The sequence below is a fragment of the Bipolaris oryzae genome (genome assembly GCF_000523455.1).
Source record: "Bipolaris oryzae ATCC 44560 unplaced genomic scaffold scaffold_119, whole genome shotgun sequence".
Taxonomy (NCBI): Eukaryota; Fungi; Ascomycota; class Dothideomycetes; order Pleosporales; family Pleosporaceae; genus Bipolaris; species Bipolaris oryzae.
In genome coordinates this window covers 1-14,516 of record NW_006911395.1, presented here as the reverse complement: position 1 = coordinate 14,516, position 14,516 = coordinate 1, and the positions used below count along the sequence as shown (strand labels likewise).

The 14,516-nt window shown below is 51.9% G+C and overlaps 4 protein-coding genes across 4 annotated transcripts; 1 reads left to right on the top strand and 3 right to left on the bottom strand.

Moving 5' to 3' along the window:
• Positions 1-1,193: 1,193 nt before the first annotated feature.
• COCMIDRAFT_7340 (uncharacterized protein) lies at positions 1,194-6,173 on the bottom strand (the record flags this gene model as incomplete). Its single annotated transcript, XM_007692095.1, has 8 exons — positions 1,194-1,856; positions 1,910-3,022; positions 3,069-3,639; positions 3,692-3,783; positions 3,832-4,507; positions 4,558-5,758; positions 5,813-6,010; positions 6,062-6,173. The coding sequence occupies 8 exons, from the start codon at positions 6,171-6,173 to the stop codon at positions 1,194-1,196; spliced, it is 4,626 nt and encodes a 1,541-aa protein (XP_007690285.1).
• A 701-nt stretch (positions 6,174-6,874) lies between these two features.
• On the top strand, positions 6,875-8,062 carry COCMIDRAFT_101497 (uncharacterized protein; the record flags this gene model as incomplete). Its single annotated transcript, XM_007692114.1, has 2 exons — positions 6,875-6,993; positions 7,042-8,062. 2 exons carry the CDS (start codon positions 6,875-6,877, stop codon positions 8,060-8,062), a joined length of 1,140 nt encoding a protein of 379 aa, XP_007690304.1.
• Positions 8,063-8,886: 824 nt separating this feature from the next.
• COCMIDRAFT_101575 (uncharacterized protein) lies at positions 8,887-10,680 on the bottom strand (the record flags this gene model as incomplete). Its single annotated transcript, XM_007692113.1, has 1 exon — positions 8,887-10,680. One exon carries the CDS (start codon positions 10,678-10,680, stop codon positions 8,887-8,889), a length of 1,794 nt encoding a protein of 597 aa, XP_007690303.1.
• A 755-nt stretch (positions 10,681-11,435) lies between these two features.
• On the bottom strand, positions 11,436-13,648 carry COCMIDRAFT_28310 (uncharacterized protein; the record flags this gene model as incomplete). Its single annotated transcript, XM_007692100.1, has 8 exons — positions 11,436-11,568; positions 11,711-11,808; positions 11,938-12,187; positions 12,241-12,374; positions 12,544-12,861; positions 13,017-13,246; positions 13,548-13,556; positions 13,597-13,648. 8 exons carry the CDS (start codon positions 13,646-13,648, stop codon positions 11,436-11,438), a joined length of 1,224 nt encoding a protein of 407 aa, XP_007690290.1.
• Between the last annotated feature and the right edge of the window lie 868 nt (positions 13,649-14,516).

Genomic DNA, 14,516 nt, shown 5'->3' with positions numbered 1-14,516 from the left:
TCAGACCTATCTTCGTAGTCGAAAAGTACATGACCGAGCTTCGAACACAACGCCTCTTGTTGGAGGCGTTACTATAGATAGTGTTGGGTTGTACTGCTCAGTCCTAGTCCGTACTAAGGCAGATAAGTCTTTTATTAAAAGATGTCTGTTAGAGGTTGCGCTTGGAGAGTAGGTACATAGGTATATTAGAGTTATATCTAATAGGGAGCTACATAACTGTCGATATGAGAGGTCATCCAAATACAAACTAGGGAAATAGGCTCTCATTTTGGTCTCAGCGTCTTTAAAGATAGAAGGGTCCACCAAAGATTCACCAATTGTCTCACTAAGACAGCCTCAGCCCTAATTTTAGTAGAATACTAAGTTACGTAATCTTCACCTTCTACTATAGACGTCTTTAGGCCTTTAGCTACCTTATCTCTTCTTTAGAAGATAAATTCTTTTTGTTACTTATAATACTAAACTATAAAGGGGATAGCCTATTATATAAGCTATCTAGATTAGTAAGCTATATACTCTATCTACTCTACTATAGCTCTCTTTGAATTTACTATGATACTGATTCTGATGTATCTCAGAACTTTGTCTTGGAAAACCAAAACTCGCAGATTTGTAAGAGTTAATTTTAATGCATGGTACATACGACCATCGGAGAAATAGAATTAGGCATCCCGTCCGATCTGCCCTATACAAGCTTTCTACCGGCGGATTAGTAGTTAGGTGGGTGACCACTAGCGAATCCCCGCTGTCGTATGTTTTTATTTTGACAGTTCTTTTTTTAGATCTTTTATTTATCGAAGCTGCCTAAGTTACATGGCAGCTACTAATGTATAAGGTTTACGAAATAACCCTTATGCGAAACTTATTAGGTATAAGATGAGGACTTGCTTATACAACACATACAGCATCTAGTTTATAATCTTTTTTTCTTAGCACCGTCTAGTATTTGTTTACTACTGCAGCCCCCCTCCTATATCTAACTGCTCACTGTACGGCTGCAGGTGAAGGTACTTGTAATCTACCATGCCTACCCAAGACTCGTGGCTCGAAACCATCTACACGCGTTCCCGTGCACAAAGAGTTCAGACCAACAAAGTAACGCCAATGGAGCCACGAACACGCTCATCTTCTCGATCCACCATTTATCATAAACACACTCGATTCATACAAACATTTTCACCTCGCTATCAAACTCATGCATCCCCCAACCCACTACTCTCCAACCAAACCACGCCCCTCATACTTCCCATGCCCATATCCCCCACACCCACGGTACTACTCCGTACATCCTGCGCGACAACTACTGCATCCGCAAAGCTGAGATTATCCGTTTCACAGTTGAGAATCTCCACGTCACCCGTATCACTCTTCCCCTTTTCGGGTCTTGCCTTGATGCGTGGCCGAATTTCCACGTTAGGTAGAAGCGTATTTCCCGGTCGAAGCGGAATGAGGACAATGGGCCACTCGTGTTCTTGATCTTCGGTGGCGGTGAAATAGGCGCGGCGCTGGCCGGCGACGAGCCAGACTTCTGGGTTTGCGTCGATGGTGTAGACAAAGTCGATGGGGTCGGTGGGGTCATTTAGGTTGGCGGCGGAGACGAGGCTGGTGGGTGAGGCCCAGCGGCGGGTGTGGGAGATGCGGAGGGTGGCCGTGAGGGGTTGGCCGACGGTTGCGATGGGGGATTGGAGTGTTGTAGAGGGTGAGGTTAGGGTGAGAGAGGTGGTGTGGAGGATGTGTGTTTGCGGGATAGATACTGTTATCACCATGCGCCGCGGTGGGTTTGGTGACGGTGGAGCTGTAGGGCGTTGTGTGGTGTGTGGTGATGCATCTGTCTCGAGGGAGACCACTCTGTGTTTCTACAGCCATTTATTAGTATTTGCAGAGCAGTATATACCTTCAAGGTACTTACTTCATGCCACTTTTGCAGCCACGTCTGAGTATCATCACGGACGACAATAGGTAAGCTCTCAAGACAGTCCGCCCATCCCATGTCTTCAAAAGCCCCAAGGTCAATCCTTCCCAGCAACGCCGTCTTTTCGTATTGCTGAGGTAAAATGCTCTGCTCAATGCGGTTGACAAAAGTATCAGTCAAAAGACGCGACAAGCGATGAACCGGACTGTTCTCGACGGCCTCTGCAAACAACTTCCGCATACGATCCAGCACATCCTCGTTCAGACAGCGGTACTCGACAGATAACGATAGACTACCAGTAGTGCTGATCCGGCTTCTCCGTTTCTGTGCGGCATCCACGGCCTTCTTGACGACTTTGTACGTGACCGCCACTGGCTGTTTCGGAAACACATGTAGTGGTTCCTTTGGCTGCCTCGGTGCATGAACATCGAACTCTTCTGATCCTTCTAGCGAAACGGCCAGAAGTTCCAGTGGTATGTGATTTGCAGTCTTGATGTTGAATTTCGAGAACAGTGACTTGTTCTTAAAATGGTCATGTACATTGACGTCCAAAGGCAGCTCGACAGGAATCACAAAGGACGAAGTGTACTGGAACTGTCCGTTTTCGGTGAAATAGTCGACGTCAATCTTGACAGTAAGATCCTGGAGAATCGTTTCCATATCATAAGGTACTTTCAAGGTGGCCGCGGAGCCGGCTGCCATTTCTCCAATTGCAATGACACCGGGAGTTTGCTTGTTGTCCTCGAGTTCAATGTCGCCGTCTTCTATGCTTGCGTCTGCCGTGCGTAGCCGTAGTCCTGCAGAAGCAGACTTTAGTCGGATATCTGCACGCTTTATCGCATTCCAGCCACTCGAGAATTCGACTTCAATATGGCGCGGCTTGTCGATGTGGATCAAATGCGAAAGATAGATGCGAGCTTGGAAAGCTTCAGTACGCGGAAAGCATAGAATCCTGGCTTTCTTAGCTGCTCGGAGCGAGTGCGCTGATACAGATGTGATGATGCCAAGAGGTGTTGTTGCTTCAGTCTTCTGGAAAGGCTCGTGGACAAAGACGATGCGCTTTGCTTCCAAGACGATCCTATCCACCATGTATGGCCCAATGGTATTCACCTGGAACACATTAGCCTTCCCCATGAAGCAACGCTGAGACACTTACATTGCAACCAATCCACATGCGGTTCAACCCCTTCTTCAGCTGGATTGTACCAGTCTCTTCGAGCCATACGTCCTTGGCCTGGTTGGAGATGGCACTGACTAGTCTGATCTTGGCTGCACGAATCTCAATCTCATCCTCGAGGAGATGCCTGAATTGAAGACGTAGCTGGAACCCATCTTTGTCGTCGTAATGTCTCACATAAGGCTCCACGGAAATGTCGCTAAAATACTTCGCCATCTGTACAGTGACATCGTAGGGCAATTGCTGTGAATAGCCCACAATCTCGTGAAGTACATCAGTGGTATCCACATTGTCATCGTTGAGCCATTCGTGAGAGTCGCCCGTTGTATCGATCCGTTTTGACGAACTCTTAGCCGCCATTCGACTCGCCGATGACTTGGCCAACAAATCCAGTACTGTCCGCACGTATTCGTCTTTACGATTGAGCTTCTTGAGACAGCGCGCATGCATCTTAAGCATGGTAGCTTCAACAGTGTTCCACCTGCTTGTTGCAAAATAGGAGGCCATACGTCCAAAATATGTTGCTGCCGCTGCGAAATCGCCCAGCTCACTATATCCATGTAAGAACGAGGTATTTCTGGCTTAAGTAGCAGCAGACTTACAATTTGAGAGCAGCTAAATCACCGAGCACTGTCTCTGCTGATTTGTTCTGACCTGCAGCCATGTAGTGCTTGACAATGAGATCACTCAGCGTCTAAATCAAGGTCAGTAATAATGATGAACATTGCACAAGATCACATACCTCATAGAACTGTCGGAATTGCCCGAGAGACGACATTGCTGTGAGCAACGCCGCAGCAGATATACCGATACGTGCTCTTGCAAGCTCAGAATCTGGTTTGACATTGGAAGCCTCCTTTTCTGCCGCACGTTCAGCCTCCTCTTCTTCATCCAGACTGACGTCCGTCAGCTCTTCCTTCACAGTCAGAGAGGTGACAATAGCATTCCACCCGATATTCCAACCCAAAGCCTTGCCTGCATGCTCGAGCAACCGTCGCTGAATTGCAAGAAGTTGTGCTCGTGTGCCAGCAAGTTCCTGCAAGCCGTTCCTTGCAGAAATAGTTGTGCCTGGCTGCCCTGTAGCTGGCCGATCATGATACTGTCCATTCTCAAACACCACCTGAGCATTTGGCGCAGTTTGGGAATACGGCATATCGGGCGTAGATCGCCCCTGATTCAGCGAAGAAGAACGAGAAGGAAGCTTGGGGTCGGAGCTCTTGCTCTTTGACTCCTTGCTGCGACCGCTAAACGAACGGCCTTTGCTTGTAGAGCCAGAAGATGCATCTCTAGTGGGCCTGTCGGATGGAAGAGAAGAAGTTGATGTCTCGCGTATTACCTGGCCCAATGCGGCGAATGTCCACGAGCGAACAATATTTTCAACTAGATAACTCTCAAATGTAATCTCATGCGCCTTTGCTCTAGCGGTGGGCATTAGTACGAATAAAGCAATAGATATTTCAAAACATACCCATTGATCAGATCATCTCGCAAGAGTCTTCCAGCGAATGTTATGAAATTCAACGCACGCGTACAGAGGTCTGCAAGCGAGAAAAGATCTTCTGCTTCCTGGGGTTGACCGCCTGATTTCATACCGATGGCGCTGTCATCGGTCGACTGCTGAACTACGCCAGCTTTTGGCCAAGTCTGTAGCTTAGTTGCAAGATCTGAACGTGCAGATATTGAGTTACCCAGCCTAAGAAGCAGGGACATTTGGCGGGCGAAGATGTACACTCTAAAATCAAAGACAGAGATATTATTCGCAAGGATGAGACCACGATAGTCCTTTCTCAAGGCATTGATCGGGCTGTCGTCATGGATAGCCAGTTGGGGACTGTTCGGATCAGCCTCATTTTTCCCTTCTTGCTTTGCAAGCTCTGCTGCTTTCTGGTAAATGTCGTCGGAATAGCCAAGAAGAACGCTTCCTTGTGCCTGCTCACTCGCTTGGTCACGAATTACACTGTCCAGGCCAATCGAGAGCTCATCGTACACTAGCAAAGCATCTTCCACCAGCCCTACACTCTCAAAGCCTCTCGCAAGGCCCTCCTTGAGGATGAAGAAAGTGTTAAAGTTCCAGCCAGGAAAAGAGCGCTGAGCGTCATTCTTCCGAATGTCTTCCTCATATTGGCTCACACGCAGATCGAATGAAAGAAGAATGAGCACCTTGAATCTAGATATGACGTCTTGCCAAGCTCGTTCTTGCTCTTGAGGGCTTTCGCTGATTGCGGGAGAGCTAGCAGGTCCTGCAGGTGGAAGCATATGCGGCGGGACTCTTTCTTTGGGCACTCGTATCTGAGCGACCCGGTCTGGCGCTGACTTGGATGAAACATTAAAGTCGGCACGTAGCTTTTCGAGCAATGTGGTCGTCCCGCGAGTCCATCTTGAAGCTGCTCCAGTCTTTTCTTTCTCACCTGTCGAAGCACTAGCAGATCCACGGGGCTGGCTCGCTGCTGGCGTGTTAGGTACTACGACATGCAGAATCAACCATTCATATGCATCGTGGTTTTCCTGGTTGGTTGCTGTGCTACTCTGAGAAGGCGGCGTGTGATCCTTGACCCATTCTCGTACCAATTTACGCGCAGTTGATTTGTACGCATCAGAGTCATCGCATCTTAACAGGTAGATCCTGAGGTACGGTGTTTGACGCAGGCCGGGAATTTGATGACGTCTCTCTTTTTCTTTGTTAGGGGCCCTGAAGATCTCTTCTGTGGTCCTTTTGGGCGTACCTTGTCCAGATGCTACAGCTGATGATGCTGCACCCGCAGCCTGTGCTGACTCTGGGCTAGGCACAAGGTCGACATGCAGCGAGTCTATAGACCTCAATGGCCGTGTCGGGGCTTTCCAATGCAAGTTGCGAAGAGGAAGGTGTGCAACCAAGTCTTCTTGTATCAATCCAAAGACCCCAGACGGGTCATGGTACTCGACTGTAAAGAGTAAGCGGTGCTACGATGAAAGCGACCAGGGTGTGTGCGCACCCGTCACTTTTGAGCTTGAGAGCCCATCCATCACCGTAAGCTCGGCTGGGGTTTGCCTAGAAGCATCCTCTGCGGCACCCAGGGCTGGCGTATCATTTCCAGCCACACTCATGAAACACGCACGCGACCGAAATACAAAGGACAATTAACGGATTACTGTGCGGAATGAAGCTTGCTGGATTCTGCGGGAATGGATGCCGTTGCGAAATGAGGGCTGCACCTTGGATGGCTTCACCGCTAGCGTGGTTAGCTTGTCGCAAGTCTAGCTCCTGACATAGCCCCACAATATCACGTGCGGAGACCTTCACCGGCACACGTTGTCTGTCTAAGCCACCTCCAACTGACCGATCAGTGATAAGCATTCAACGTTGTTGATTCCTGGCCCCACATTGACTTTGATCGTGATTTGCTCAGCCTTAAGCGATGCATTGTGGCGCTGTTCATGAGGCGCTCTGCATGCCGCATCGTATTCTTCGCTTTCCACAAAGACGTCAATGTTGATTGGTAGGGGTTGAGGCATTTTCCAAGTTAAGACATCCACGACTCAAGATATGATGCTTTGCTTTCTGTCGCTGACTGCTCATAATGAGTTCGCTTTCAGCTCAGGCTTTCTTTTGAGGAGCCTTGCCCATTGGCATTTGGTGTACTGCCTCTGCAATGCCCAAATTCGTCTTCCACCCCAGGGAAACAAAGTCCTAAATACTTCAAACCACCATACATCGAATCTTGAGAATCTTGATACTCTCCATCAACCTATCGCCGTACTGCACATCACTACATCACTAGTGTACTCGACTTCTCTAGAGAATCAGAATGGGAACGGGAGACTACTCTCCAGACAGCGTATGGTACTATGCGCCCAATAAAGCGGCCCCGATCCTCTTCATAGTCCTCTTCTCCATCTCAGGAGCCCTTCACATATGGCAAACAATGTATGTATACATATCCCTCCATTCTACTTGTACGCTAACACTGTCAAGCAAATTCAAGTCCTGGCGCACAACCGCCCTCCTTCCTTGGGCCGCCCTCCTTATGATCAGTGGCTTCGCCGTGCGTCTTGCCGGCGCCTACGACACTTCGTCCCTTGCCTACCTGATCGCCTCGACCGTGCTAATCCTGTCTGGTCCGCCAGTCTACGCTCTGATTAATTACTTCATCCTCTCCCGTCTTTTATATTACATCCCTTATCTCGCTCCCCTGCACCCCGGCCGTGTCGCAACGACCTTCGTCGGGCTCGACGCCGTGTGCGAGGTTCTCATCGGACAGGGCGCATGGCGCATGGCTGACTCCAGCTCGTCTGACTCTCAGCGGGAGTTGGGTTCGCGACTTGTAAGTGCCTCGCTGTGCCTTCAGGCTGCGCTATTCGGTGCCTTTGGGCTTCTAGGTATGCAGTTCCAGCGACGCGCAACCGCAGCCGGCGTATTGAAACCGCATCTACGTACAGTTCTATACGTCATGTATGTGAGTGCTAGCATTGTTACGATTCGCTGCATCTACCGGCTAGTAGAATACTTCTCGGGCTGGGACTCGGCTGTGTACAAGAACGAAACTTACTTCTGGATCTTTGAGGCAGCGATTATGCTGATTAATACTGTCTTGCTCAACATCTGGAACCCAGGGAAGCGGCTTCCGCCATCTAATTCCGTTTTCCTGGCAAGGGACGGAGTGACAGAGAGGAGGGGTCCGGGATGGGGTGACGATAGGCCCTGGATCGTTACGGTGTTTGATCCTTTTGACATCTGGGGTCTTGTGAGGGGCAGGGATAAAAAGACACAGTTTTGGGATTTAAGTGACGCAGAACTTGAGGCGATGCGGTTGGAGAAGAAGAGGAACAAGAGAAGTTGTGGACTTGCTTTCTTGGATCCGTTTCACCTTTGGGGAAAGACGGGCTATATTGCGGGGTGGTTTGGTAAGACGAGGACGAGTGGACAACCTGTAACTGCCGAGGTGTCAACGGCACAGATGAAGATTCGTAGTTCGGAAGTGAAGTGCGAAGTTTGAAGGCGGCGTGAGTTGTTGCGTTTTATACCAAAAGAAGTCACGACAGCGTAATGTATAATAGGAAATAGAGAGAGAGAGAGAGGGGCGGAAATCAAACACTTTTGTATACCAAACAACAAGACATCACAGGACGAACACACGGTTAGACATTGGACAAGATGATATTGATGGGAGCCCTGTTAACCCAAGGAATCTATACAATCGACATGCAAGCCTCCCTTTTTTTAATTTTGAGGCCATGCGGGTAAATATGTATTTCCATGCCACATTCTGGCAAAGCCAACCCCCGCATTGGGCTGTAACAATAGCTGCAAAACCTGAGCAAAGATGACTCAACCCGTTAACTTCAAGGAAACAACAAGTGCGCGACGCGTTGTGTGAGCATGTACTTCACCTCGTAATTCACGCGACAAAAGAGTACATGATAATAGTAGCGAGAATGGAAGTAGAGTTTTAGAGCATGTAGTGCTTGTACTGAGGTATGTGAATGTGTCGGTATGTGTAGTAGGGTGGGGAAACAAGGCAACAAAAAGGAAATGGTGGTGTGTGCAGCTCTGCCGATTGGCGTATGTATCAATAGAAGATAAAAAAAAATGGAAAACAAATGGGTACAGAACAAGGTTAGGAAATAAGAAGGCGAAAAATAAGGGCCGCCATGGTGAGAGTCGCCCTTTTGTCGAACTCGAAGGGGTATAGATGATCAGAGCACATTAGATCCGTGACAGAGAACACAAAACGCCGTACTCCAACAATTAACACCTATGCAGATATTGGGCTAACAGCCTTTTTTATAGTGGCAGCATAGCCGTCAGCATCAAATGAAATTAGACGCCGACTTCAGGTACATGGCGTTGTCGTTGTGTTCCGTCGGCACGCCTGTAGCTCATAGCAGCACGGTCCATGGGCTCTTCCATGTCAGGGGAGCCAGGATCGTAGCTATAACCCGCACCGGATGGCTGGGGCCTGCTGCCTGCTACCATGCGCTCATTCAAGTGACGAGAATCGAATGTGCTGGAGAAGGAGCGTTTGTTTGATGTGGCAGACATGGGTGGAAGGCCCTGAGTCTGAGGGTTAAACTTGGGGAGAGCATAGTGTTGGTTGGAGCCGTCAGAGTTGACAGACATTGCGGCAGACATCGAGGTAGGTGGGGATTGGTACGAAGGAGAGACGGGCTCCAGCTTGTCTGCAACAATAGGCCTCAAAGAGGGCAGGGATTGATGAGAAGGAGCCGAAGACGTGTACGATTGAGGCGATGAGTGCAGGGGCTGCAGAGGCTGGCTCATCTGCTGCGATCGGCCGTACTGGTCCACAGGGTGGTATGGTTGTACTGGGTGGTTCGAAGCAGTGTATTGCTGAGCTGGTGATTGCGTAATAGACGAACGACGGTAGTCGGATGGGTGCGCATAGTCGGAAGACATCTGCTCTTGTCTCGAAGGTGCAGCGTGGTCGTATTGAGACTGCGACTGTGACTGCTGCGACTGTTGCTGCTGTTGCTGGTAGTTGGAGTATCCGTATTGCTGGTTCATTGGCACCGGAGGCTGTACCTGGTGCTGGCTGCTGTAGCTGCTGTGCTGTGAGTGCTGCGAGTACGGTGTCGGATGCTGCGGGGGCTGTGGAGGTTGCATCATCGGGGCCGGCTGCGAGGTTTGGTATTGCTGTGAATACTGGGGTTGGTTGGAGCCGTATGATGGCATCTGTCCATAAGCGGGAGTCTGTGGCGGGGGCATCTGCTGCTGGTAGCCGTTGCCAGCAGAATAACCGTGGCCCATTTCCTCGATGCTCGGGCGGCGCGGTGGCGCGAGCGCAGGGTTGCTGGCGCTGGACAATGAGCGGGGACGGTCGTCGAGAGGGGCATTTGGAGCTTGGCCATAGTTGTCGGGAGTTGCAGTGCCTCGGGCGCGATCGTAACCTCCTCCTTCCTCGTCGTACTCATCCCACTCCTTGGACGACTTGTTCTCACGGCGCCTCATCCTGACGTCACGACGGATACGGACACGGCAGCCCTGCTCGGCAACCATGCGGCTCAGAGCAGTGCTCTCGGACAATCCAGGAAACTTCTTGGCGGAGAAGACGGTAAAAGGAGCCGACTTGACTTCGCAACGGTGGGTAACAAAGTGGTTGCCATCGTAGATGACGTCGGGGTCCTCGGGATCGAGGTCCTTGACCTCTGCCAGGTTCTCGAAAAGAGCAAAGCTCAGACGGTACTTGCCCTCGTGGCGAACGGACAAGTCGGGGAAGATGAAGTAGCCAGCGGGCGTTGGGCGGTCGAGGTAGGCCATACCAGCAACCGGGGTACCTGTCAGGACTGGAAAGCTGGGTCCGGCGGTGGAGGGAGCGCGTCCAGGAGCGATGGTACGGGCATTTTCCAGACTGGCGTGGAGGAAGAAGTTTGCATTGTAGGCAAAGGTGATTTCCTGGTCATTCTCGAAGACGCGCAACTCAACAATCGGGGGCGGGTCGACGGGACGTCTGTCAGCGCTCGACTTTGCGCCGCTACCACAGGCACGGGCGCGCTCAGGCTGCTGAATTACTTGCAGATTGTAGCGAATCTGCCTGCCATCCTTTGTGGTGCGGACAGACTGGCTCTTGGTCTCGTTGCTAACAACAATGTTGGACATGTTGGGTGGTGGTTGGAGTCTGTAACGAGTCAGCACAGGGCGTGGGTGGTGCGTGGGCGTGAGAGTGGGAAGTTGTGGCGAGGGAGTGGGCAGGGACGGGCAGGGACGGGCAGGGCTCGACCCGCAGCAAAGGTACACTTACGGCGGTGACCACAGAATTGGGGCTCTGGGTCGACTAGAACAACGACGATGGTGTTGTCAACCACGGGCGCGAGCGACCTGGACGTGTCAGTCGATGGGGTCTGGCAGTGCCGTGTGGTAACGTTGATGGGTTCGGTAGGGCAATAAGCATGGCGCTGGCTGACCCGAGCCCAAGTTACCGGGCGAACTTAAAGAGGCGCAAAATGGGCAGCTGGAGCGTGGGAGCGTGAGGAAGAGGAGGAGGTGAGATGCATACCTGTGTGGAGGAGGATCCGCCAAAAGGACAGAATGGGGGCGGACAGTGAATTGGTCGTCGTGGTGGTGATGAAGAAGAAGAAACGCGACGTGGATGGATGGATGGATGGATGGATGGATTGGGGGGCTGATGAGACGGGGACAGGGCCGGGTGTAGCAGCTAGCCACCAGAGGGATGAGCGACTGGGGATGGGGAATGGGGGATGGTCGCCGAGGACCGAGGGGCCAGAATCAGGCGACGCGACAGCGAGAGCGAGGCGTGATGGCTTTTGATGGTTCTGGTGGGTTGGGGGGAGGAGATGAGCGAGAGTAGGGATTGCGCGGGCAGCAACTGGTACGTGTGCCGGCGGAGGAGAGGGTCAGCAGCAGCAGGAAGGCATGAATACGCCGACGAGGGTCTGGGAGGGCAGAAGCAGGACGGCGATGGGAATATGGGCTGAGAGAAGGGCAGCAGCAGCAGGAGCAGCAGCAGGAGCGAGCACGCGGCTAGGCCTAGTCGATTATCAGAGAGGGACGGCTGGCTGGCTAGCTGGCCCGGCGGACAGGCTCATCTGCACTGACAGATTTAGCCGAAGTGGAGCGAACAAAGAGAGGATAGTTTGGTGCCGCCATTGGTTTGAGGTTGCTCGCGCACACACGGGGGAGCATGCAGCCGACGCCTCCGCGGGGCCACGGCAGCGAGGCGTCGTATGCATCTCGACACGAAGCGACGGCCATGGCAAGGCTGCAGTCCTGTAATTCCCATCTGAGTATGGACGTATATGTACATGGAAATATATGTACATGTGTAGCATGTGTCCAAGGATACATACGTACGTAGGGTGCAGTCAGTCGATCCATGCATCCACATTCATCACACACTACTTTACTCGAGAGCGGGAGGCAAGTGCAAGACAGATAGATTGGCACCCGTCTGCTCAGGCTTGAACTAGGCCCACCGATGACACGGTTCCATGCAACCCTGGGGTTCGGCACAGTCGAACCAGCAGCGACTTGCACAGAGGCCCGGCGGCTTTTGCACGCCTGCCCGGGTCGTGCATGGGCAGCAGCTATGGGCGAGGCCGTCGCTTGTCGTCGCTTGTCGTCGCTTGTCGTCTTGTCGTGGTTGTGGCTGTTGATGATGATGATGATGCTTCTGTCTCCGACTACGGTACATGCACCCACATATTCTCTCCCGCGCCCACGGCCACGTCTGCGCGCCTCAGTCGGCTGCCGTGCTGGTACGCTTCAGCCCACAGCCACCAGCACCAGCACCAGCCCCAGCCCAGGGCTTGGGAGGGGGGCGGGGGCCATGTTCTCTGGTTGGCGTAAGTATCTACTTACTTACTTACTTACTTAGACTATGGGGCCATGCATGCTGCCCAAGCTCGCTCTGTGCCGTGCAACCCCAGCTGGCTAGTGGCGCACAAAAGAGGACGAATGGCCTGATGGTCACCATGGCACACAGGCGCACACATCCATACACACAGTGCGCACATGAAGACGCGCCATTTTCACGTCATCTCGTCTCGTCTCATCGTCACCCGGCGGTTGCGTAGTGGTAGGGCTGTGGTGGTGGTGCGTGTTGCTTCTGCCGGGCCCGTCGGCGTTGGCACGAACGGTTCTCCAGGCGGTGCTTTTGGCTGCGACTTGGGACCGCTGCTGACAGCCCGAGGCGTCGTGGAAACCAATGGCCACTGAGGCGGATTTCCCAGCACCGAGCAGAGGGCGACAGACGGCCCACTCACACAGGATCATCCTGCCCAGCCTGCTCTGCCCTGCTGTGCCCTGTTCTGCCCTGCTGTGCTGCATGCACCAGCCCTCATCTTGCTACCCGCGGCTCCGCCCGCCATGATTCGCCCCAAGCCCTGATCCTTCCAACGGCCGACCAGCCTGGGGGCGATCCCACCCGCCCTCATGCTCCACCTTGCCCGCCGCTGCCCGCTGCTGCCCACACGCACACACACACACGGCCGCCCTTCTGCATCCATCCCTCGTCCACCTGTCCATCCATCCATCCATTCACATGACATCCATCCACTGCTACTACCTGCTACTCTGTCTCTTCCCTCTCCATACCCATAACTTGGCTTCCCCGGCCCGCCCGTCGCTTGTTCCTCCTTCGCACTGCCTTCGTCAACCACACGACCCTGTGGCGTGGTACTGTGGCTTGCCACCCGGACCAGCTGCTCTAGCCGAATCTCATTGCCAAGCACACGGCCGCGGTTTCATGCTTCATTGATTCGACCCACGCCCATCTCAACCCCCTTCGCTAAGTACATCCATCTGCGAGCATTCCCGACGCTCTTCTCCGCATCGCTCTACCTACTTACACGCCTAGGTACTTAGATGCTTACTAGCCCCTTGTCCTGCTGTACTTACACCACGGCTATACACAGTCCCGGTCCCGACATGGCTTGGTCATGACGTCAAGTACACATCTTTCGCTTGCCTGCATCCTCCTCTCTCCCCTACACCAATTTTTCACATACCCACTCTTACTATTTACGTCTAGTATCTCTCCGCGGCACATCTACTTACTCTCCGTGTCCCTGGATTCGCTGCAGGCTAGCCTCTCGGTATTCGTAGGCATTTTTGCTTCCAAGCTGGCAACACACACACTTGTTTCCACCACATAATACATCTTGACAATCCTTTACAACGGCCCGACAGGCAGCAAATCATTCCCCATTCATACAGTCATGACCGCATGCATCGTCTCTGAAACACAGTCATCATCATTGCATACTTACCCGGTTTCTTTTCGCGCTAATCATACGTCTTACTTACTCGGCAGCTGTTGGTTATTGGGTTCGTACAGACACATTTAAGTAAGAATTGATCTAGAAACAACCCACTCCTCAAGTAAGCGCCGATAGAAGCCCGACATCCCCAAACTCTATTCCGATCCCGATCGTGACGATTCAAGTAGATGATCCATTCAGCCGGACTCGAAAGAAAGACAAAAAAAGGTATACATATAGGCATGGTGCAAGAGCAGTACTCGACCAAGTTTCAGTCTGCCACTTAGTGCCTAATTATACCCTGGCTATAGACATATTGACACCATGACTTTGCATCTGCGTGGTAAAAGTTAGCAAAGAGGCATTTTCCTGCCAACTCATGACTGCAGACTTGCTACCGCAGCATAGTATTCCTACGACACTACTTGATTGTTGTTGAAATGGCTCATATCTTCTATCCTATCCAAATACTACATCATGCACGGTTACACAGACCCCAAAACATTGCATACTGCATTGCCATCTGCCAAAAGTTTACATGCCTCATTACCACTAGTGAGACCCTAGCTTGACAGTTATTCCCCCTACCGTGCCCCACCACCTCGCGCACACCACCACCTCGCGCACGCGCGGCCTCACCAAAACAACCTCATAAATGAGGCTCTAGAGCCACGCCAAATAGTTATTATCACGATATATCTTAGAGGTGAGGTTATT